Consider the following 21,983-nt stretch of genomic DNA (forward strand, 5'->3'; position numbering starts at 1 on the left):
CCAATGAGAAATGCTCATGAGAGATTCAGAAAGTGGAAGTGAGGCAGTGTGGGCTTGTGTGTATATCTTGCTGAGAAGCAGGGTTGTGGAGCTATACATTTTATTTTCATGAATTCGTGTTCTTTGTTGGACCCATTTCCAGGTCATAGTTCTGGTAACTGCCTCTTTGTTCTCCACCTTTCTCCCTATACAAAGGAGCTGCTCCTTGGTGACCCAGCTCTGTGGTGTCACGAGGGTCCTACCTATTCCGGGGCTGCTCAATCTGTGGTCTTATTCACACATCTTTAGCATCTCCTGAGAACTTGTTAAAAATGCAGAGTCTTGAGCCCCACCCTGGACCTACTTACTGAATCTGCAACTGTGAGGGGGTGGGACTGAAGAAACTGTGCGTTAGCAAGTTGTTCTGCTGATTCTTTTGCACGGTAAAATTTGAGAAGCCTACACAGCCCACTCTCTCAGCGTCTTCCAGTGATTTTGCAAGCACCATTGATTCTTGTATTAAGTTCCTGTCTGCTTAATATACCTAGAATGGTCCCCACACGGAACTCCGGCTGCCGGTGTCAGGATTCTAGGGTTCAACTAGCAGGGTTTGAATTCCAGCTCACTGTTTAGTAGCCATGTGACCAAGGGCAAGTGACTTTGTGTGGCAAATTGTAATTTATTCCTTCATTTTTTCCTTCCTTCCTTTTTTCCTTCCCTCCTTTTTTCCTTCCTTCCTTTTTTCCTTCCTTCCTTCTTTCCTTCCTTCCTTCCCTCCTTCCTTCCTCACTCCCTCCCTCCCTTCTTTCCTTCCTTCCTTCCTCCCTCTTCTGTCCCTCCCTCCCTCCCTTCCTTCCCTCCTTCCTGTCTTCCTGTCTTCTTGCCTTCTTCTTTCCTTCCTTCCTTCCCTCATTTCTTTTCTCTCTCTCTTTCTTTTCTTTCTTTCCTTCTTTTTTTTGAGACAGTCTCACTCTGTTGCCCAGGCTGAAGTGCAATGGCACGATCTCAGCTCACTTTAACCTCTGCCTCCCAGGTTCAAGTGGTTCTCCTGCCTCAGCCTCTTGAGTAGCTGGGATTACAGGTGCGTGCCACCATACCCAGCTAATTTTTTGTGCCTTTAGTAGAGACGGGGTTTCACCATGTTGGCCAGGCTGGTACTGAACTCCTGACCTCGTGATCCACCCGCCTCAGCCTCTCAAAGTGCTGGGATTACAGGTGTGAGCCACCGTGCCCAGCACATTCCCCTCCCCTCCCCTCCCCTCCCCTTCCCTTCCCTTTCTTTTCTCCCACAGTTTCTCACTGTGTCACCCAGGCGGTAGTACAGTGGTGCAATTACAGCTCAGCTCACTGCAGCCTTGACCTCCTTGGCCTGGGTGATTCTCCCACCTTGGCCTGCTGAGTAGCTGAGGCTACAGGTGTGCACCACCACAGCCAGTTATTATTATTACTATTATTATTTTGTATTTTTTTAGAGACAGGGTTTTGCCATGTTGCCCAAGCTGGACTCAGACTCCTGGACTCAAGTAATCTGCCCGCCTTGGCCTCCCAAAATTTTGGGATTACAGGAGTGAGCCACCGCACCTGGCCAAAAATTTGTAATTTCTAAAGATGGCCATGGCTCTATTACTCACCCTACGTGCTCTTCTAGAATCTTGCCACTCTACCATCAAGAGCTGGAGTGTGGGTTGGGCATGGTGGAACATGCCTGTAATCCCAGCATTTTGGGAGGTGAAGGCGGGTGGATCACCTGAGGTCAGGAGTTTGAGACCAGCCTGGTCAACATGGTGAAACCCCATCTCTACTAACAATACAAAAATTAGCTGGGTGTGGTGGTGGGTGCCTGTAATCCCAGCTACTCAGGAGGCTGAGGCAAGATAATTGCTTGAACCCAGGAGGCGGAGGTTGCAGTGAACCAAGATCATGCCATTGTACTCCAGCCTGGGCGACAAGGGTGAAACTCTAACAAAACAAAACAAAACAAAACAAAACAAAACAAAACAAAACAAAACAAAACAAAACAAAAGAGCTGGAGGATGGACCAAGTGTGGTGGCTCATGCCTCTAATCCAGCACTTTGGGAGGCTGAGGCAGGAGACCAGCCTGGGTGACATAGTGAGACCCTATCTCTAATGTCTACTAACAATACAAAAAAATTAACCAGATGTGGTGGCATGTGCCTATAGTCCTAGTTACTCTGGAGGCTGAGGTGGGAGGATTGCTTGAGCCCAGGAGTTTGAGGTTTCAATGAACCATGATCACACCACTGCACTCTATCCTGGGTGACAGAGTGAGATCCTGTCTCAAAAAGAAAAGAGCTGGAGTCTGTACTTCATCCCCTTGAATCTGAACAAGGCTTAGTGATTGCCTCGTTGGTGAGTCCTGAATAAGTGACACTGAAGTTAGGTCATAAAAATGCAATCCATTTTTCTTTTGCATTTACTTCTGTCCTGCTCTCTTGGGGTGTTTGCTCTGGGGGAACCCGGCAGCCATGTTGTGAGGAAGCCCTAGGGGACTATGGAGAGAGCCACATGGAGAGACACTAAGGTCTTTGTTCTCCTTACTCCTGCTGAGCCCCCAGCTGATAATTGGCACCACCTGGCCAGTCAGTTGTGAGCCACCTTGGAAGTAGATCCCTCTGCCTCCGGCTAAGATGCTCTGGCTGGTGTCATAGGGAGCCTAAATGAACTGCCATGCCAATCCTTGCTCAAATTACAGATTTCGGAGCAAAATAAATACCTGTTTTTGTCTTAAGCCACTAAGTTTTGGGGGATTGTTTGTTACACAGCAAAAGCTAACTGATAACGCTCTTCTCTTTCTAAACCTTGGCTTGGAAGGGGATAGAAGCTTAGGCCTTCCAGGGTTGGTGTGAGGCTTGCATGAAATAAGGCATGAGTCATGCACACAGAAAAGTTTCATGTGGGTGAGCTGTGTTGTTACTCTGGCAAGATTGCCACTTGGGTGCCAGCTCAGGCTGCCATCTTCCTGGCACCCTTCCCTAGAGATTCCCCTTCCTGCCTTCCATATTTGCAAGGTGCTGCACAGAGAACAGCAGCACCTCTGCCACCAAGCACCCACTCTGTGCTCCTGAGATCTCCTCAGATCCTCATGAACAATTCTGAGGTGGGTGTGTCAGAGACGTGTGAACCAGAACAACTCCATCTTGAATAGGAGCTGGGTAAAATGAGGCTGAGACCTGAGACCTACTGGGCTGCATTCCCAGATGGTTAAGGCATTCTAACTCACGGGATGAGATCGGCATAAGATACAGGTCATAAAGACCTTGCTGATAAAATAGGTTGCAGTAGGCCGGGTGCGGTGGCTCATGCCTATAATCCCGGCACTTTGGGAGGCCGAGGTGGGTGGATCACAAGGTCAGGAAATCGAGACCATCCTGGCTAACATGGTGAAACCCCGTCTCTACTAAAAATACAAAAAAACTAGCCAGGCGTGGTGGTGGGTACCTGTAGTCCCAGCTACTCAGGAGGCTGAGGCAGGAGAATGGCGTGAACCCGAGAGGCGGAGCTTGCAGTGAGCCAAGATCGTGCCACTGCACTCCAGCCTGGGCGACAGAGCAAGACTCTGTCTCAAAAACGACAACAAAACAAAACAAAACAAAACAAAACAAACAAACAAACAAAAAACAGGTTGCAGTAAGGAAGCTGGTCAAAACCCACCAAAACCAAGATGATTATGAGTGACCTCTGGTTGTCCTCACTGCTACACTCCCACCAGCGCCATGACAGTTTACAGATGCCACGGCAATGTCAGGAAGTTACCCTACATGGTCTAAAAAGGGGAGGCATGAAAAATCCACCCCTTGTCTAGCATATCATCAAGAAAAAAACCATAAAAATGGGCAACCAGCAGCTCTTGTCTGTGGAGTAGCCATTCTTTTTTTTTTTTTTTTTTGATATGGAGTCTCGCTCTGTCACCCAGGCTGGAGTGCAGTGGCGCCATCTCAGCTGACTGCAACCTCTGCCTCCCAGGTTCAAGTGATTCTCCTGCCTCAGCCTCCCAAGTAGCTGGAACTACAGGCGCCTGCCACCACGCCCAGGTAATTTTTGCATTTTTAGTAGAGTTGGGGTTTCACCGTGTTGGTCAGGCTGGTCTCTCCTGGCCTCAGGTGATCCATCCACCTCAGCCTCCCAAAGTGTTGGGATTACAGGCATGAGCCACTGCACCTGGCTCCTTTATTTATTTATTTATTTATTATTATTTTTTGAGACGGAGTGTCACTCTGTTGCCAGGCTGGTGTGCAGTGGCGTGATCTTGGCTCACTGCAACCTCTGCCTCCCAGGTTGAAGCGATTCTCCTGCCTCAGCCTCCGGAGTACCTGGGACTACAGGCGCCCACCACCACGCCCTGCGAATTTTTTTATTTTTAGTAGAGATGGGATTTCGCCATGTTGACCAGGCTGGTCTCTCCTGGCCTCAGGTGATCCACCCGCCTCAGCCTCCCAGTGTTGGGATTACAGGTGTGAGCCACCATGCCCCACCCCTTTACTTTCTTAATAAACGTGGTTTTACTTTATGGACTTGCCCTGAATTCTTTCTTGAGTGAGATCCAAGAACCCTCTCTTGGGGTCTGGATTGGGACCCCATTCCTGTAACAGTTGTGGGGGGATCCTGGGGGAAAACATATGATCCCATTTTACAGGTGGGAAGACCGAGGCTGAGAGAGGGCAAATGGCTTAGTCAAAACCTCAGGGTTAGTGGGTGGCCTAGCCTGGCCCGTCTGATCCCTCCCCAGCACGCCCCCCATCCAGAGATGAGATGTCATCGGTACCCTCCTCCATCCTGTAGAGAAAAGCCCGCACTTGCTGTAAGAGAGGAAAGAGGAATTCGGCAGAAACATCCATGACAACAATTAATTTATTTATTGAGAGTGAGGCAGGGAAGTGGGGAGGGAGGGCGGGGGTGACCTCTCTTCCTCACAGGCACCAGGCCTTGTTTCTCTCCCAGATAAGCTAAGGTCGGCAGGGGCTGAGGGGAGTGAGGCAGGGAGGATGCATGGGGCCTGTGGGAACCAGAGAGAAGCTGGGGTCAGAGGTAGGAGCTGACGCTGTGGGGGGTGAAAGGTGAGGCAAGGTCAAAGGTGAACTGCAGCTCGGAGGGAGGGGTCCAATATAAACCAGGACTTACAGGTGTAGAAGTAAAATGGGACTCATAGAGGGTGAAAGAGAAGTTGGAGTCAGAGGGGATTCAGAGATCAAAGAGAAGTTGGGGTCAGAGGTAGGAGCTGGGGCTCAGGTGGGGGGTTAAAGGTGAGGCAAGGTCAGAGGTGAAGTGCAGCTCAGAGGGAGGGGTCAAACATAAACCAGAACTTATAGGTCTAGAGGTAAAATGGGATTCATGGGGGGCAGAGGTCAAAGGTGAAGCAGAAGTCGGGGTGAAGGAGGGTCTGCAAAGTGAAAGGTGCGGTTTCCAGAGTCAGAAGGGGTGAAGCGGGGCTCCTCCTGGGAATGTCAAGGTTGGAAGAGCTCAAGGGGGTTAAAGATAAATTAGGGCTCAAAGGGGAGCCAGGGTCAGAGATGAAGTAGCCAGAGGTAAAGTGAGCTCCAAAGGTATTGTTAGGGTCAGGGGGGAGTCAGCCTTGGAGGGAAAGCGGGGCTCTAGGGGTCAGAGATGGGGGGCCTAGCGGATCAAAGGTCAGAAGCCTGGAGGGGACAGGTGGGAAGCGATGGGAGCAGCCTAGGCCACCTCCTCCTCCGCCTCCTCCTCGAACTCGCCCTCCTCGGCCGTGGCGTCCTGGTACTGCTGGTACTCAGATACCAGGTCATTCATGTTGCTCTCGGCCTCGGTGAACTCCATCTCGTCCATGCCCTCGCCCGTGTACCAGTGCAAGAAGGCCTTGCGCCGGAACATGGCCGTGAACTGCTCGGAGATGCGCTTGAACAGCTCCTGGATGGCCGTGCTGTTGCCGATGAAGGTCGCGGCCATCTTCAGGCCGCGGGGCGGGATGTCGCACACGGCCGTCTTCACGTTGTTGGGGATCCACTCCACGAAGTAGCTGCTGTTCTTGCTCTGCACGCTCAGCATCTGCTCGTCCACCTCCTTCATGGACATGCGGCCCCGGAACACGGCGGCCACGGTCAGGTAGCGGCCGTGGCGCGGGTCGCACGCCGCCATCATGTTCTTGGCATCGAACATCTGCTGGGTGAGCTCGGGCACCGTGAGGGCCCGGTACTGCTGGCTGCCCCGGCTGGTCAGGGGTGCGAAGCCGGGCATGAAGAAGTGCAGGCGAGGAAAGGGGACCATGTTGACGGCCAGCTTGCGCAGGTCGGCGTTCAGCTGGCCCGGGAAGCGCAGGCAGGTGGTGACCCCGCTCATGGTGGCCGACACCAGGTGGTTGAGGTCCCCGTAGGTGGGGGTGGTCAGCTTGAGGGTGCGGAAACAGATGTCGTAGAGTGCCTCGTTGTCGATGCAGTAGGTCTCATCCGTATTCTCCACCAGCTGGTGCACAGACAGCGTGGCGTTGTAGGGCTCCACCACCGTGTCTGACACTTTGGGCGAGGGCACCACGCTGAAGGTGTTCATGATGCGGTCTGGGAACTCCTCGCGGATCTTACTGATGAGCAGCGTGCCCATTCCGGACCCCGTGCCACCCCCCAGCGAGTGGGTCAGCTGGAAGCCCTGAAGGCAGTCGCAGCTCTCGGCCTCCTTCCGGACTACGTCCAGGACAGCGTCCACCAGCTCTGCGCCCTCCGTGTAGTGCCCCTTTGCCCAGTTGTTGCCGGCTCCGGATTGGCCTAGAGAGGGAAGGGGAGGGGACACACATGCAGTTATGGGGAGCCCCAACCCTTGACTCTGTCTCTCCACCACCTGGAGGGCCTCTAGTAGTTGAATACTAGTAACTATCAAAAATAATAACAAATAGCTGGGTGCGGTGGCTCACACCTGTAATCCCAGCACTTTGGGAGGCCGAGGTGGGCGGATCACGAGGTCAGGAGATCGAGACCATCCTGGCTAACACGGTGAAACCCCGTCTCTACTAAAATTACAAAAAAAATTAGCCGGGCGTGGTGGCGGGCGCCTGTAGTCCTAGCTACTCGGGAGGCTGAGGCAGGAGAATGGCGTGAACCCAGGAGGCGGAACTTGCAGTGAGCTGAGATCGTGCCACTGCACTGCAGCCTGGGCAACAGAGCGAGACTCCGTCTCAAAATAATAATAATAATAAATAATAACAATTATAGCCAGGTGTGCTGGTGGGCGATCGTAGTCCCTGGCTACTCGGGAGGCTGAGGCAAGAGAATTTCTTGAACCTGGGAGGAGGAGGCTGCAGGGAGCCAAGATTGAGCCACTGCACTCCAGCCTGGGTGACGGAGTGAGACTCCATCTCAAAAACACACGCACACACAAAACACTCCCCCGCCCCTTGCCTAAAAAAAAACCAAGACTGGGCACGGTGGCTCATGCCTGTAATCCTAACACTTTGGGAGGCAGAGGTGGGAGGATTGCTTGAGCCCAGCAGTTCAAGACTAGCCTGGGCAACATAGTGAGGCCATGTCTCTACAAAAAAAAAAAAAAAAAAAAAAAAAAAAAAAATATATATATATATATATATATATATATAAATAAATTAGCCAGTCATGGTGGTGGCACACCTGTAGTACCAGTTACTAGGGGGGCTCAGGTGGGAGATTGCTTGAGCCCAGGAGTTGGAGGCTGCAGTGAGCTATGATCACACCATTGCAGCCTGGGAGACAGAGCAAGACCCTGTCTCTAAAACAAATAAATAATAACAATAAAAAGATTAATATTTAACATCATTATTATTATCATTTTCAGGCAGGGTCTTGGTATGTTGCCCAGGCTGGAGTACAGAGGTGCAATCATGGCTCACTGCAGCCTTGACTTCCCAGGTTCAAGTGATCCTCCTGCCCCAGCCTTTTGAGTAGCTGGGACTACAGGCTTATGCTACCAGATCTGGCTAATTTTTGTATTTTTTTTTTTGTAGAGGTGGGGTTTCATCATGTTGCCTAGGCTGGTCTTGAACTCCTGAGCTGGAGCAATCCACCTGCCATGGCCTCCTAAAGTGCTGGGATTACAGGCGTAAGCCACCATGCTTGGCCTGTGTTTTCTTGTTAATCATATTTATTGTCTGCAAGCTCACTGTGGAATGCAAGCTCCCGGAGGAAAAGAATCAGTATTAGAATATTGGCCAGGCGCGGTGGCTCACGCCTGTAATCCAGCACTTAGGGAGGCCGAGGCGGGCAGATTGCGAGGTTAGGAGATCGAGACCATCCTGGCTAACACAGTGAAACCCTGTCTCTACTGAAAATACAAAAAATTAGCCGGGCGAGGTGACGGGCGCCTGTAGTCCCAGCTACTCGAGAGACTGAGCCTGCAGTGAGCCGAGATCGTGCCACTGCACTCCAGCCTGGGCGACAGCAAGACTCCATCTCAAAAAAAAAAAAAAAAAAAAAAAAGAAGAATATTGGCCAGGCGTGGTGGCTCACGCTTGTAAACCCAGCACTTTGGGAGGCCGAGGTGGGCGGATAGCGAGGTCAGGAGATCAAGACTATCCCGGCTAACACGGTGAAACCCGTCTCTACTAAAAATAGAAAAAATTAGCTGGATGTGGTGGTGGGTGCCTGTAGTCTCAGCTACTCGGGAGGCTGAGGCAGGAGAATGGCATGAACCCAGGAGGTGGAGCTTGCAGTGAGCCGAGATCGCGCCACTGCACTCCAGCCTGGGCGACAGAGTGAGACTTCGTCTCAAAAAAAAAAAAAAAAAATTGAATAAAAAAAAGAATATTGGCCGGTATTACTGTGAACAGCTAACGTTTTCTTTCACCCCTCATCTGTCTCCACCTTAGTTCAGCTCCAGCATCACCCTCCTGGATAAGTTCAATTCCCTCTGTCCTGGTCCCCTGGCTCCTACCCTTATCACCCAGTCTGTCCTCTCCACAGTACCCACGAGAGGACACCTGAGAGCAAGTAAGTCAGGTCCCGTCCCTCCTCTGCCTACAGCCCTCCATGGCTCCCACCTACCTTGGGGTCAAAGCCCAAATCCTCCCTGCAGGCCACAAGGCCCTGCCGGACCTGCCCCATCCCCTCCCACACTCTGCTTCAGCCGCAGCTGTTACTCCAGCTTTCCAGGTGTGGTCCTGCCCTGGGGCCTTTGCACTAGTGGCTTGGCTGCTTAGAATGCTTTCCCCCCAGGTATTCACCTGACTTTTCCCTCACTTCCTTCAGGTCTCAGCTCAATGCCACATCCTCAGAGAAGCCACCTCTGGTCACCCCCTCCCTCCTCCTCCCCAGCCTGGTGGTTTAGACTGCAGATTCTCGGGACTGACAAGACAAACTGTGTGACCTTGGACAAGTGACTTCCCCTTTCTGATCTGTTGGAAGATTTCAAAACATAATGCAGTTTTGTGGCCGTGGCCCATCATAGGTCCTTGGGAAATGGCTGGGTGAAATCAAGATGAAATGAGATTGGCCAAATGGTATGAGTGATTTCAGGAGGACCACAGAGGGCTTACAGTTGGGCCAAGAGATTCTATGGCCTCTGGGTGGCCAGGGGGTGGGAGGAGCATTAAAAGTGTGGGCTCAGACTAGGCGCGGTTGCTCATGCCTGTAATCCCAGCACTTTGGGAAGCAGAGGCAGGCAGATCACCTGAGAGGTCAGGAATAGGAGACCAGCCTGGCCAACATGGCGAAACCCCGTCACTATTAAAAATACAAAAAATTAGCTAGGTGTGGTGACGCATGCCTGTAGTCCCAGCTACTCGTGAGGCAGGAGAATCGCTTGAATCCGGGAGGTGGAGATTGTGTCACTGCACTCCAGCCTGGGCAACGGAGACTCTGTCTCAAAAAAAAAAAAAAAAGCGTGGACCTGGTAGTCAGACCCTCTGGCTCCTGACAGCCCCAGTGGCTTGCGGTGTGACTTTCTGCAAGTGACCTAACTAACGTCTCTGTGCCTCTGTTTTCTCACCTGTAAAATGGAAGTAAGAGGCGAGTTGCGGAAAAGATTCAGAGAGGTAGGACAGGTCCTGCATTTAGCACGTCTTACATGCTAGGAGTATTGGAGGCCGGTGGAGCCAGGGCCTGAGGCCAGGGTGGGGGCATGCAGCCAGCTGGAGCCAGGAAAGCTTTCCCGGAAGGATTGTCCCAGGGTGTGGACACCCCACTATCTTCACATATGCTGTTCCCTCCGTCTTAAACATCTTTCCTCCCTTCCATGCCCTTTAGCCAGTCCAAATCCTACTCACATTCTAGACTGCAGATAGTAATGAAAACAACGACAAATGCTTATTTACCTCTTTCTCTGTGTCAGGCATTGTTCTAAACTCTTTACACATATTCATGACTTTAAGCCTCACAATTTTTTTTTTTTTTTTTGGAGACGAAGTTTCACTCTTGTTGCCCATGCTGGAGTGCAGTGTCATGATCTTGGCTCACCACAACCTCTGCCGTTCAAGCAATTCTCCTGCCTCAGCCTCCCGAGTAGCTGGGATTACAGGCATGTGCCACCATGCCTGGCTAATTTTTTATTTTTAGTAGAGATGGGGTTTCTCCATGTTAGTCAGGCTGGTCTCAAACTCCCGACCTCAGGTGATCCACCTGCCTCGGCCTCCCAAAGTGCTGGGATTATAGGTGTGAGCCATTGTGCCCACCCTGAGCCTCACAATTCTAATAGTTAGCATTTTAGAATCCCTGTTTTATTTGATCTTTTTTAGAGATGGGGTCTCACGCCATCGCTCAGGCTGGAGTGCAGTGGCACCATCATAGCTCATGGCAGCCTCAACCTCCCAGGCTCAAGTGATTCTCCTACCTTAGCCTCATGAGTAGCTGTGACTACAGGTGCACACCACCTCACTCAGCTAATTAAATTTTTTTTCTTTTTGTAGAGACGGGGTCTCACCGTGGTGCCCAGGCTGGCCTCGAACTCCTGACCTCAAGCTCTCTTCCTGACTCAGCCTCCCAAAGTCCTGGGTTTACAGGCATGAACCAGCATGCCCAGTGAAATCCCTGTTTTAAAGATGAGGAGGCCGGGCAAGGTGGCTCATGCTTGTAATCCGGCACTTTGGGAGCTGAGTTGGGTGGATCGTTTGAGTTCCAGAGTTTGAGACCAGCCTGGGCAACATAGAGAGACCCGCCTCTCTACAAAGAAAACTAAAAAATTAGCTGGGTGTGGTGGTGCATGCCTGTAGGTCCAGCTACTTGGGAGACTGAGGCAAGAGGATCACGTGTGCCCAGAGGTGGAGGTGGCAGTGAGCCGTGATCATGCCACTGCACTCTAGCCTGGGTGACAGCAGGACAGACAGACCCTGTCTGAAAAAAAAAAAAAAAAAGAGGATTTTTGAGGCCCAGAAAGGCTGAGGAGCCCATCCTAAGTTATCCATCTGAATCAACCCCTGGCAGAGCTTTACTTATTTATCTCCTTTGTGGCCTATCACCTTCTACCAGAATGTGAGCTGCACTGGGGCAGAGAGGGAGCTCCGGCTGTTTGATTCTTACCTGCATCTCCAGCTTCTAGAACAGGGCCTGGTATGCAGTGAGTGCTCACTGTTTGTTGAATGCATGAAGTGGCAGAATTGGGATGTGCACCCAGGCAGTCTGGTTCCGGTTCAGACCATTGAATTAAAATGCCACCTCCGCCAGGAAGACTTCCCTGAATCCTTCTCTGTATCCGCCCTCCTCAGGGCTCTCACAGTGGCCTGAGCATCCCCTCCTCACAGCCCTGGATGCAGGGCTGGTGCCTGGTGCCCTGTCCACCCCATCTCTGGTCTGTGGGCCCCGGTGGTGGCTGTTGACTCTGTGGTGTTAGCAGGAATAAGGAGGTTTTCCAGCCTCTGGCTCCCTGCTGGGGGACTCACCAAACACGAAGTTGTCTGGCCGAAAGATCTGACCGAAGGGGCCGGAACGGACAGAGTCCATGGTGCCGGGTTCCAGGTCCACCAGCACCGCTCTGGGGACGTAATTTCCTCCTGCAGGGAAACAGATGGAGGGCAGTTTGGTGCGTGCCAGGAACCATAGGCGCCCGGTAGCATCCTGTTCCCTCCCAGCTGCCCCTTCCCACCTGGAAGGTGCCTCCTTCGCCCTACCTGTGGCCTCGTTGTAGTACACGTTGATCCTCTCCAGTTGCAGGTCACTGTCCCCATGGTATGTGCCTGTGGGGTCGATGCCATGTTCGTCACTGATAACCTCCCAAAACTAGAGAGAGAGGTGGTCGGAAGAGTTGAGAGAGGGGAAGCCGGTGGCCAAGACGAGGACTGCCCCCAGCCCCCAACTAGCTCCCTAGCTGCCACCTCTCCCCCAGCAAGGTGAACGGGGGACCTAGAGGCATGGAGTCGGGGCGAGGATGAGGCAGCAAGAAGGAGCGGTGGGGGCGGGGTGCAGCCGAGTCAGCACCCAGCGGGGCCGGCTGGTGCCAGCGCACCCAGGCTGCAGCCCGGGGGAGGCACGGGGGCTCTTTGTGCGTGAGGAGGGGACAGTGGCCCAGCTGTGGGCCCAGCTGTGACAGGCGGACAGAAGGCTGGCTCCCACTCTCCGCAGCCTCTTTGTTCCCAGCCTGGCCCTGCCACCCCCACCCCGCGACCCTTCCCCCAAGGCCCCTGGGGCGCGCTGGCCTCCTGGGGACCTCATTCCTTTCCAAAGACTCCCAGGTTGCGGGGTGCTCCGGGGACCGACCCCGCGCTGCTCCCCGGGGCCGCCACTGCCTCCCCGGGCCCCGTCCCCCGAGCACCTTGGCCCCGATCTGGTTGCCGCACTGGCCGGCCTGCAGGTGCACGATCTCCCGCATGGCGGTGGCGCTGAGGGTGGACGCGGCGGCGGTGGCGCGAGCGCGGGGAGCTGCGGCGGCGGCGCGGGTGGAAGATGCGGCGGAGACGGCGGAGCACGGTCCCTGCGCCCCCGGGAGCCGCTATATGAGCGGGCGGGGCACGCGTCACGGCCGGTCACCCTCCCGCTCCGCCCCTTGGTCCCGCCCCGGGATGATGGAGGGGGCTGGGGTGGGGGGAGGTGGTGCAGGGACCTCCCTCCCCAGGGGGCCTCCCAGAGAAGTCCGGGACGCCACGTGCTCCGACCCCTGCCTTGGGGGTGAGGCCCCTTAGGGAGCCACCAGTGCCGTCTCCCCCGTCCCAGCCCCCAGCCAGGCTTGGCCACCCGCAGAAATTGGGCGGAGGAAGGGAGGGGAGCGCCTGGTAAACAGGCATCTGAGAAGTCCTGCCCCTCCCCCTTAGCCTCCACCCTCCCGCCCCAGGCCTTGCCTCAGTTTCTCGGTCCGCAGCCCCCCTTCTCATTCTATTTAGACCGCATTCGCCAGAATCCTTGCAGTAACCGCGAGGCCTCCCAGTGGGCTGGGGGCTCCGGAGCGGCGATCTGGTTTGCGGGTGGGGGGCGGTAGGTTTCCGGAGGGCTTGTCCTGAAGCTGCATAGTAAAACCACGATTTTCCTCCCATGATTGGGTGCAGATGCTGGTGGGCTCCCCTGGTACACCTCTACTGGGCATTGAGCTCGTCCCAGGTGGGGTCACCCCCAGCCTGGCCTAAGGAGGAGAGTGGAGGAGTAAGACAGCTGGGTTCATATTGGGAGGGGGACAGTGAGTCCCCAGGGCTGCCTCGTTTTCCCAAAATAACACGCCTCCTCTCCAGTATTGTAATTTATCTTTATCTATATCTATACCCTTTTTTTTTTTTTTTTTTTTTTTTTTGAGACAGAGTTTCGCTCTTGGTGCCCAGGCTGGAGTGCAATGGCCCAATCAAGGCTCACTACAACCTCAGCCTCCCAGGTCCAAGCGATTCTCCTGCCTCAGCCTCCCGAGTAGCTGGGATTACAGGCATGTGCCACCACGCCCGCCTAATTTTTTTGTATTTTTAGTAGAGACAAAGTTTCTCCATGTTGTTCAGGCTGGTCTCAGACTCCTGACCTCAGGCCATCTGCCCACCTCTGCCTCCCAAAGTGCTGGGATTACAGGCGTGAGCCAACGCGCCCAGCCTATATATATATATTTTGAGACAGGTTCTTGCTCTGTCCCTCAGGCTGTAGTGCAGTGGCATGCTCATAGCTCACTGCAGCCTCAATGTCCTGGGCTCAAGCAATCCTCTCACCTCAGCCTCCCAAGTAGCTGGGACTGCAGGTGCATGCCATCACGCCTGGCTAATTTTCAAGATTTTTTGTAGAGATGGGGTCTCGCTATGTTGTCCAGGCTGCTCTCCAACTTCTGAGCTCAAGAGATCCTCCTGCCTCAGCCTCCCAAAGTGCTGGGATTCCAGGCATGAGCCGCTGCACCCAGCTCAGTATTATAATTTATTACCCACCATCTCCCTTGCGTCTGCATTTCCTGTAGCTTTAGGTATATGACCTTGCCCTGGTGCTCCTCTCTGCGTCTGAATTTCACATTTGCAAGTTGGGGTGGTGAAGAAGGCCCACCCTCCAGGGTCTGATTATGCGATGACCCAGTTAACAAGGTGGCGCTAGTCTCCCCTCCTGCAGAGTCAACAATAAATTGTATCTTTCTCAAGTCTAAGTATTATCAGAGGCTGGACTGGACTTCCTGTGCTGCCCCTCATGTGAAGGTCAGGCCTCCTGGGGCTGCTTCCTTGGACAGCCTCCAGTCCCGCCCTCCCAGGAAGTCTCCTCCTCACCTCCCATCCTTGACTTTCCCATTCAAGGACTTTGGTGTATTGCTGGTGGGAGGTGGGGTAAGCCATCTTGGCCATGTTGTTGGGACCTCACATTTGCCATGGCCACTAATTTTTTTTTTTTTAGACAGAGTCTTGCTCTGTCACCCAGGCTGGAGTGCAGTGGCGCCATCTCGGCTCAGTGCAACATCTGCCTCCTGGGTTCAAGCTATTCTCCTGGCTCAGCCGCCCCAGTAGCTGAGATTACAGGTGCGTACCACCATGACCAGCTACTTTTTGTATTTTTAGTAGAGACGGGCTTTCACCATGTTAGCCAGGCTGGTCTCGAGCTCCCGACCTCGTGATTTGCCCACCTTGGCCTCCCAAAGTGCTGGGATTACAGGCGTGAGCCACCGCGCCCAGCAAATTCTTTTTTTTTTAATTTCTTGCCCTGTCATCCAGGCTGGGGTGCAGTGGCATGGCCATGGCTCACTGCAGCCTCGAACTCCTGGGCTCAAGTGATTCTCCCACCTCAGCCTCCCGAGTAGCTGGGACTACAGGCATGCACCAATATGCCTGGGTAATTTTTGTATTTTTTTGTGGAGATGGGGGTCTTGCTATGTTGCCCAGGCTGGTCTCCAACGCCTGAGCTCAAGCAATCCTCCCACCTCAGCCTCCCAAAGTGCTGGGTTTACACATGTGAGCCATCGTGCCCTGCCCAATGACCACTAAATTTGACCAGTGGTTCTCAACAGCGTGTGTGTGAGTGTGTGTGTGTGTGTGTGTGTGTGTGTGTGTGTCGGGGGGGGGGGCGGTGATATTGCCTTCCCAGGGAACACTTGGCAATATCTGAAGACATTTTTGGTTGTCGTACCCAGATGGGGGCGGGTGTGTGTGTGTGACTATGTGTGCACTACTGGCATCTAGTGGGTGGAGGCCAGAGATGCTGCAGAAAGCCCTTCAGTGCACAGGACGGCCCCACCCCAGAGAATGATGCAGGCCCAATGTCAACATGGTTGAGGCTGAGAAATCCTGTGTTAATTATTTTGGGAAAATATTTGTGTTAGCCCCTTCGCTCACACTAGATGCCAGAATAAATTCCAGAGGGGCTAGACCTTATATGGGTTTGGTATATAAGCTATCCCTTAGCTTCTGTGACTTATATACTCTCTCTCCCTCAACTCAGTTAGTATGTGTGTATGTATGTTTTTATCTTTTTAGCAAGCCATTTTTTTTTTTTTGAGATGGAGTTTCGCTCTTGTTGCCCAGGCTGGAGTGCAGTGGTGCAATCTCTGCTCATCTCAACCTCCGCCTCTTGGGTTCAAGTGATTCTCCTGCCTCGGCCTCCCGAGTAGCTGGGATTACAGGCATGCACTGCCACGCCCGGCTAATTTTGTATTTTTAGTAGAGACAGGGTTTCTCCATGTTGGTCAGGCTGGTCTTGAACTCCCGACCTCAGGTGATTCCCCTCACCTCAGCCTCCCAAAGTGCTGAGATTATAGGCGTGAGCCACTGCACCCGGCCACCATTTTTATTTTTTTTTTGAGACAGTTTCAGGCCGTTGCACAGGCTGGAGTACAGTGGTGTGATCATATCTCACTGCAGCCTTGACCTCCCAGGCTCTGGTGATCCTCCCAAGTCAGCCTCCCAAGTAGCTGGGACTACAGGTGGGCACCACCAGGCCTGGCTAATTTTTGCATTTTTTGTAGAGACACGGTCTCGCTATGTTGCCCAGGCTGGTCTCAAACTCCTGGGCTCAAGTGGTCCTCCTTCCTGTCAGGCCTCTGAGCCCAAGCTAAGCCATCGTAACCCCTATGACCTGCTCGTATACATCCAGATGGCCCGAAGCAACTGAAGATCCACAAAAAAAGTGAAAATAGCCTTAACTGATGACATTCCACCATTGTGATTTGTTGCGGCCCCACCCTAACTGATCAATGTACTTTGTAATCTCCCCCACCCTTAAGAAGGTTCTTTTTAATTCTCCCTACCCTCAAGAATGTACTTTGTGAGATCCACCCCCGCCCCCAACACATTGCTCTTAACTCCACCGCCTATCCCAAAACCTATAAGAACCAATGATAATCCCACCACCCTTTGCTGACTCCTTTTTCCGACTCAGCCCGCCTGCACCCAGGTGAAATAAACAGCCTTGTTGCTCACACAAAGCTTGTTTGGTGGCCTCTTCACACGGACACGTGAGACACTGCCTTGGCCTTCCAAGGTGCTGGGATTATAGGTGTGAGCCACTGCGCCTGGCCAGCAAATGGTTTTTTATTTACTCGCATAGTATAGCTCCAATAGGAAAGTAATTTGGCTTAGCACTCTTTACAGCTCCAGCACAATCTTGAAGGCATCCTAAGGTTTCTCTGACCCACACCTAACAGTGGCTTTAAAAAACGGCCGGGCGCGGTGGCTCATGCCTGTAATCCCAGCACTTTGGGAGGTCGAGTCGGGCAGATCACGAGGTCGGGAGATTGAGACCATCCTGGCTAACACGGTGAAACCCCATCTCTGCTAAAAAAAAAAAAAAAAAAAAAAAAAAAAAAAAAAAAAAAAAAAAATTAGCTGGGCGTGGTGGCGGGCGCCTGTAGTCCTAGCTACTCAGGAGGCTGAGGCAGGAGAATGGCGTGAACCCAGGAGGCGGAGCTTGCAGTGAGCCGAGATTGCGCCACTGCACTCCAGCCTGGGCGACAGAGTGAGACACCATCTCAAAAAAAAAAAAAAAACCCTCCAAAACCCCTCCCCACCTATACTTCTTTTTTTTTTGGAGACGGAGTTTTGCTCTTGTCGTCCAGGCTGGAGTGCAGTGGCACGATCTCAGCTCACTGCAACCTCTAACTCCCGGGTTCAAGTGATTCTCCTGCCTCAGCCTCCTGAGTAGCTGAGATTACAGGTGTGCACCACCACCCTCAGCAAATTTTTGTATTATTAGTAGGGACAGGGTTTCACCATGTTGGCCAGGCTGATCTCAAGCTCCTGACCTCAGGTGATCCACTCGCCTCGGCCTCCCAAAGTGTTGGGATTACAGGCGTGAGCCACCACGCCTGGCACCTATGCTTCTTTTTTCTTTTTTATTTTTTTGAGACGGAGTTTCGCTCTTGTTGCCCAGGCTGGAGCGTAATGGAGCGATCTCCGGCTCACCACAACCTCTGCCTCCCAGGTTCAAGGGATTCTCTTGCCTCAGCCTCCTGAGTAGCTGGGATTACAGGCATGTGCCAACACACCTGGCTAATTTTGTATTTTTAGTAGAGACGGGGTTTCTCCATGTTGGTCAGGGTGGTCTCGAACTCCCAACCTCAGGTGATCCACTAGCCTCAGCCTCCCAGAGTGCTGGGATTTCAGGCGTGAGCCACCGCGCCCGGCCGCGGCCCCTGTGCTTCTTATCTTGCTCACGAATATCTGAAAGTTTGAAGATTCTTCCAGCTTTAAAAGCAGTTATGTGGGCTGGGCGTGGTGGCTCATGCCTGTAATCCCAGCACTTTGGGAGGTTGAGGCAGGTAGATCACTGAAGACCAGGTGTTTAAGGCTGCCCTGGCCAACATGGCGAAACCCCTGTCTTTACTAAAAATACAAAAAGTAGCTGGGCATGATGGTGCGCACACTTGCAGTCCCAGCTACTCAGGAGGCTGAGGCACGAGAATCACTTGAACCCAGAAGGCAGAGGTTACAATGAGCTGAGATTGTACCACTGCACTCCAGCCTGGGTGACAGAGAGACCCTCTCTCTAAAAAGAAAAAAAAAATTGATCTCTCTTTCTGAGGTCCATAAAACCAGGAAAAGGCCTGCCTCCTTGTTGGTGTGATCTGCCTGTCATCTGGGGCTGGGGCAACGTTTCCACCCTCTCTGTGAGCCTCGAGAAATTGTTGACATACACCCCAGCTCCTCATCCACCCTAAGGGGACAGAGAGAGCCCACTCTGCCTATTATTAATAATAATAGTGCTGTGTAGACCAGATCTATGGCCAGATCTTGTTTTCAAGTGCTTGCTGTGTCAGCTTGTGTGTGTGTGTGTGTGTGTGTATATATGTGTGTGTGTGTGTATATGTGTGTGTATATATATGTGTGTGTATATATATGTGTGTGTATATATGTGTATATATATATGTGTGTGTATATATATGTGTGTGTATGTGTGTGTGTATATATATGTGTGTGTATATATATGTGTATATATATGTGTGTGTGTGTATATATATATAATTATTTTTTTAGGTGGAGTCTCACTCTGTCTCCCAGGGTGCAGTGCAGTGGCCCTATCTCAGCTTATTGCAACCTCCACCTTGGCCTCCCAGTGCTGGGATTACAGGCATGAGCCACTGCACCTGGCCTTGTTTATATTTTACTTATTTATTTACTTTTTGAGACAGAGTCTCACTGTGTCACCCAGGCTGGAGTGCAGTGGCCTGATCTCGGCTCATCACAACCTCCACCTCCCGGGTTCAAGTGGTTCTCCTGCCTCAGCCTCCTGAGTAGCTGGAACTACAGGCGCCCACTACCACGCCCGGCTAATTTTTGTATTCTTAGTAGAGATGGGGCTTCGCCATGTTGGCCAGGCTGGTCTCCCAATGTGCTGGGATTACAAGTGTGAGCCATGGCACCTGGCCAGCTTGTTTATATTTTTAGCTGATGAAACCACAACCTAGGAGGTAGTTGCTGTTCTATGCCTATTCTACAGATGAGAAAATGGAGGCCTAAGGAAGTTGAGTATCTCACCCGACTGTCCCATACTGTTGAGGCTGGGAATAGAGTCAAAAGAGCCCCGCATTCCAGGTCCAAAGACCCTGCTCTTTATCGCTACAGGATGTTGGAGTTACTTTGTTATTTGACTTTTTTTGTTTTGAGGCAGAGTCTTGCTCTGTCACCAAGGCTGGAGTGCAGTGGCATGATCTCGGCTCACTACAACCTCTGCCTCTGGGTTCAAGTGATTCTCCTGCCTCAGCCTCCTGAGTACCTGGGATTACAGATGCACACTACCACACCCGGCTCATTTTTGTATTTTTAGTAGAGACGGGGTTTCACCATGTTGGCCATCACACCAGGCTAGTCTCAAACTCCTCACCTCAGGTGATCTGCCCACCTTGGCCTCCCAAATTACTGGGATTACAGACGTGAGCCACCATGCCCATCCAGTTATTTGATCTTAAAAAAAAAAAGAGGCGGGATACAGTGGCTCATGCCTGTAATCCAAGAACTTTGGGAGGCCAAGGTACGTGGATTGCTTGAGCCCAGGAGTTTGAGACCAGCCTGCCCAACATGATGAAACCCCGTCTGTACTGAAAATACAAGAATTAGCCGGGCGTGATGGCAGGTGCCTGTAATCCTAGCTACTAGGGAGGCTGAGGCAGGAGAATTGCTTTAACCCATGAGGCGGAGGTTGCAGTGAGCTGAGATTGCGCCACTGCACTCCAGTCTGGGTGTCAGAGCGAGACTCTGTGTCAAAAGAAAAAAAAAACCAAAAAACCCAAAAGGCTGGCAATCCAGTGAGTTGTCTTTCAGGAGGAAAATGTTGCTGGTGTTGAGGCAGCCGTGTGACTGTCACGTGCTCCGTGGCCTGGGCCTCTCCATGTCATGTGTCTGCCCACCACGGTGCCCGGTGTTCCCGGCTGGCTCTGATGTGTGCTGTCAGCTTCCAGCATCGGAATCTATGCTGTCTTTGTGTTCTTGGCCTGTGGGTCACTGGCCCTTTTCCCAAGGTCCTCGCCGCCCCTTCTCCCCGGCCCCTCCTTCCACCTCCCCACCCAGATGGTAGAGTCTGATTTCCTTTTCCTCTGCCAGGGTGGAACCCAGCCCTGGGCATTGACACAGCCAGCATGGGCCCTCTCCAGCTAGAGGCAGCGGGAGACAGAGGGTTGGAACGGTTACTGTTCTGAGACAGGGATGCTGAATGAGTCTTAAGAGAAGCCCTCCCAACTCCAGGGACACACACAAGCTCTGTGGAAGCCGTGCCTGGCACTGTTGGGACCAATTATGGGGTGGGGGGTGCTGGAAGGGGTGGGGAGGGGGACAATGGAGCATTCTCTGGCCTTGCTGGGCCTGCCGCCACCAGATACCCCATGCAGTACATCCCGAAGAAGGCCTGTTCAGAATAGAAGGATTTCCTAGTGGCTCACGAGGGTAATCACTTCAAGAGGCCAAGCAGGGAAGATCGCTTGAGGCCAGGAGTTCAAGACCAGCCAGGGCAACAAAGTGAGACTCTGTCTCTAATTTAAAATAATTAAGTAAATAAACTAGAAGGATTTCCTGAGCCAGGTGTGTTGGCTTATGTCTGTAATCCCAGCACTTTGGGAGACTGAGGCAGGAGGATCACTTGAGGCCAGGAGTTCAAGACCAGCCTGGGCAACAAAGCCAGATACCATCTCTATTAAAACAAACAAACAAACAAACAAACAAACAACAACAACAACAACAAAAACCATAAAAAAATAGGGCCAGGTGCCGTGGCTCACACCTGTAATCCCAGCACTTTGGGAGGGCGAAGTGGGCGGATCACCTGAGGTCAGGAGTTCGAGACCAGCTTGGCCAACACAGTGAAACCCCGTCTCTACTAAAAATGCAAAAAATTAGCTGGGCATGGTGGCAGGCACCTGTAGTCCCAGGTACTTGGGAGGCTGAGGCTTGAGAATCACTTGGACCCAGGCAGGGGAAGTTGTAGTGAGCCAAGATTGCACCACTGCACTCCAGCTTGGGAGACAGAGCAAGACTCCATCTCAAAAGAAAAAGAAAAAGAAAAGAAATAATAATAGAAGGATTTCCTGGGAGATGGGGAGGGAGGAGTGTTGAGATCAGCTAGGGCTGGGGCTGGAATGGGGAGGGGACACTTCCTGAACTCCTCTTCCCTACCCACCCCATTGCCTGGCAGTGAGGACCTCATCTGGGCACCCGGTGCAGGTGTAGCTGGTGTGCAGCTGCTCTCACAGTTTAAGGAGGCTGGATGTGGCAGGCACATGGTCAGAAAGTGGGGCTGCAGGCTATCCATGGTCATCTTGGAGATTCTGGTCAGGGAGGAGCTGGCCATGTCACCAGAGATGAAGGTGCCCCGCTGCTCGTAAACCATGACCCTGTAGATTTTGCCCTTGAAGGCCGGCAAGCTCCGCTGCAGGTTCTGATTGTGAAAGAAAAAATCAATCTTGGGGCTCCTAAATCACTAAACTAAAGGAAAAAGTCAAGTTGGGAACTGCTTAGGGCAAACCTGCCTCCCATTCTATTCAAAGTCACCCCTCTGGCCGGGCAGCGTAGTGGCTCATGCCTGTAATCCCAGCACTTTGGGAGGCTGAGGCTGGTGGTTAGCTGGGCCTGGTGGTGCATGCCTGTAATCTCAGCTACTTGGGAGGCTGAGGCAGGAGAATCACTTGAACCCGGGAGGTGGAGGTTGCAGTGAGCCAAGATCATGCCATTACACTCCAGCCTGGGTGACAAGAGGGAAAGTCCCTCTCAAAA

At 52.5% G+C, this 21,983-nt stretch overlaps 1 protein-coding gene across 1 annotated transcript; it reads right to left on the reverse strand.

The window, feature by feature from the left end:
- Nucleotides 1-4,831: 4,831 nt before the first annotated feature.
- TUBB4A (tubulin beta 4A class IVa) lies at nucleotides 4,832-13,361 on the reverse strand. The gene is made up of 5 exons (XM_008972676.5): nucleotides 13,191-13,361; nucleotides 12,668-12,844; nucleotides 12,027-12,135; nucleotides 11,799-11,909; nucleotides 4,832-6,726 (listed from the first exon to the last, which is right to left on the reverse strand). The coding sequence occupies exons 1-5, from the start codon at nucleotides 13,221-13,223 to the stop codon at nucleotides 5,669-5,671; spliced, it is 1,488 nt and encodes a 495-aa protein (XP_008970924.2). The 5' UTR covers nucleotides 13,224-13,361; the 3' UTR covers nucleotides 4,832-5,668.
- Nucleotides 13,362-21,983: the final 8,622 nt, after the last annotated feature.

Source organism: Pan paniscus, chromosome 20 (genome assembly GCF_029289425.2).
Source record: "Pan paniscus chromosome 20, NHGRI_mPanPan1-v2.0_pri, whole genome shotgun sequence".
Lineage (NCBI taxonomy): Eukaryota > Metazoa > Chordata > Mammalia > Primates > Hominidae > Pan > Pan paniscus.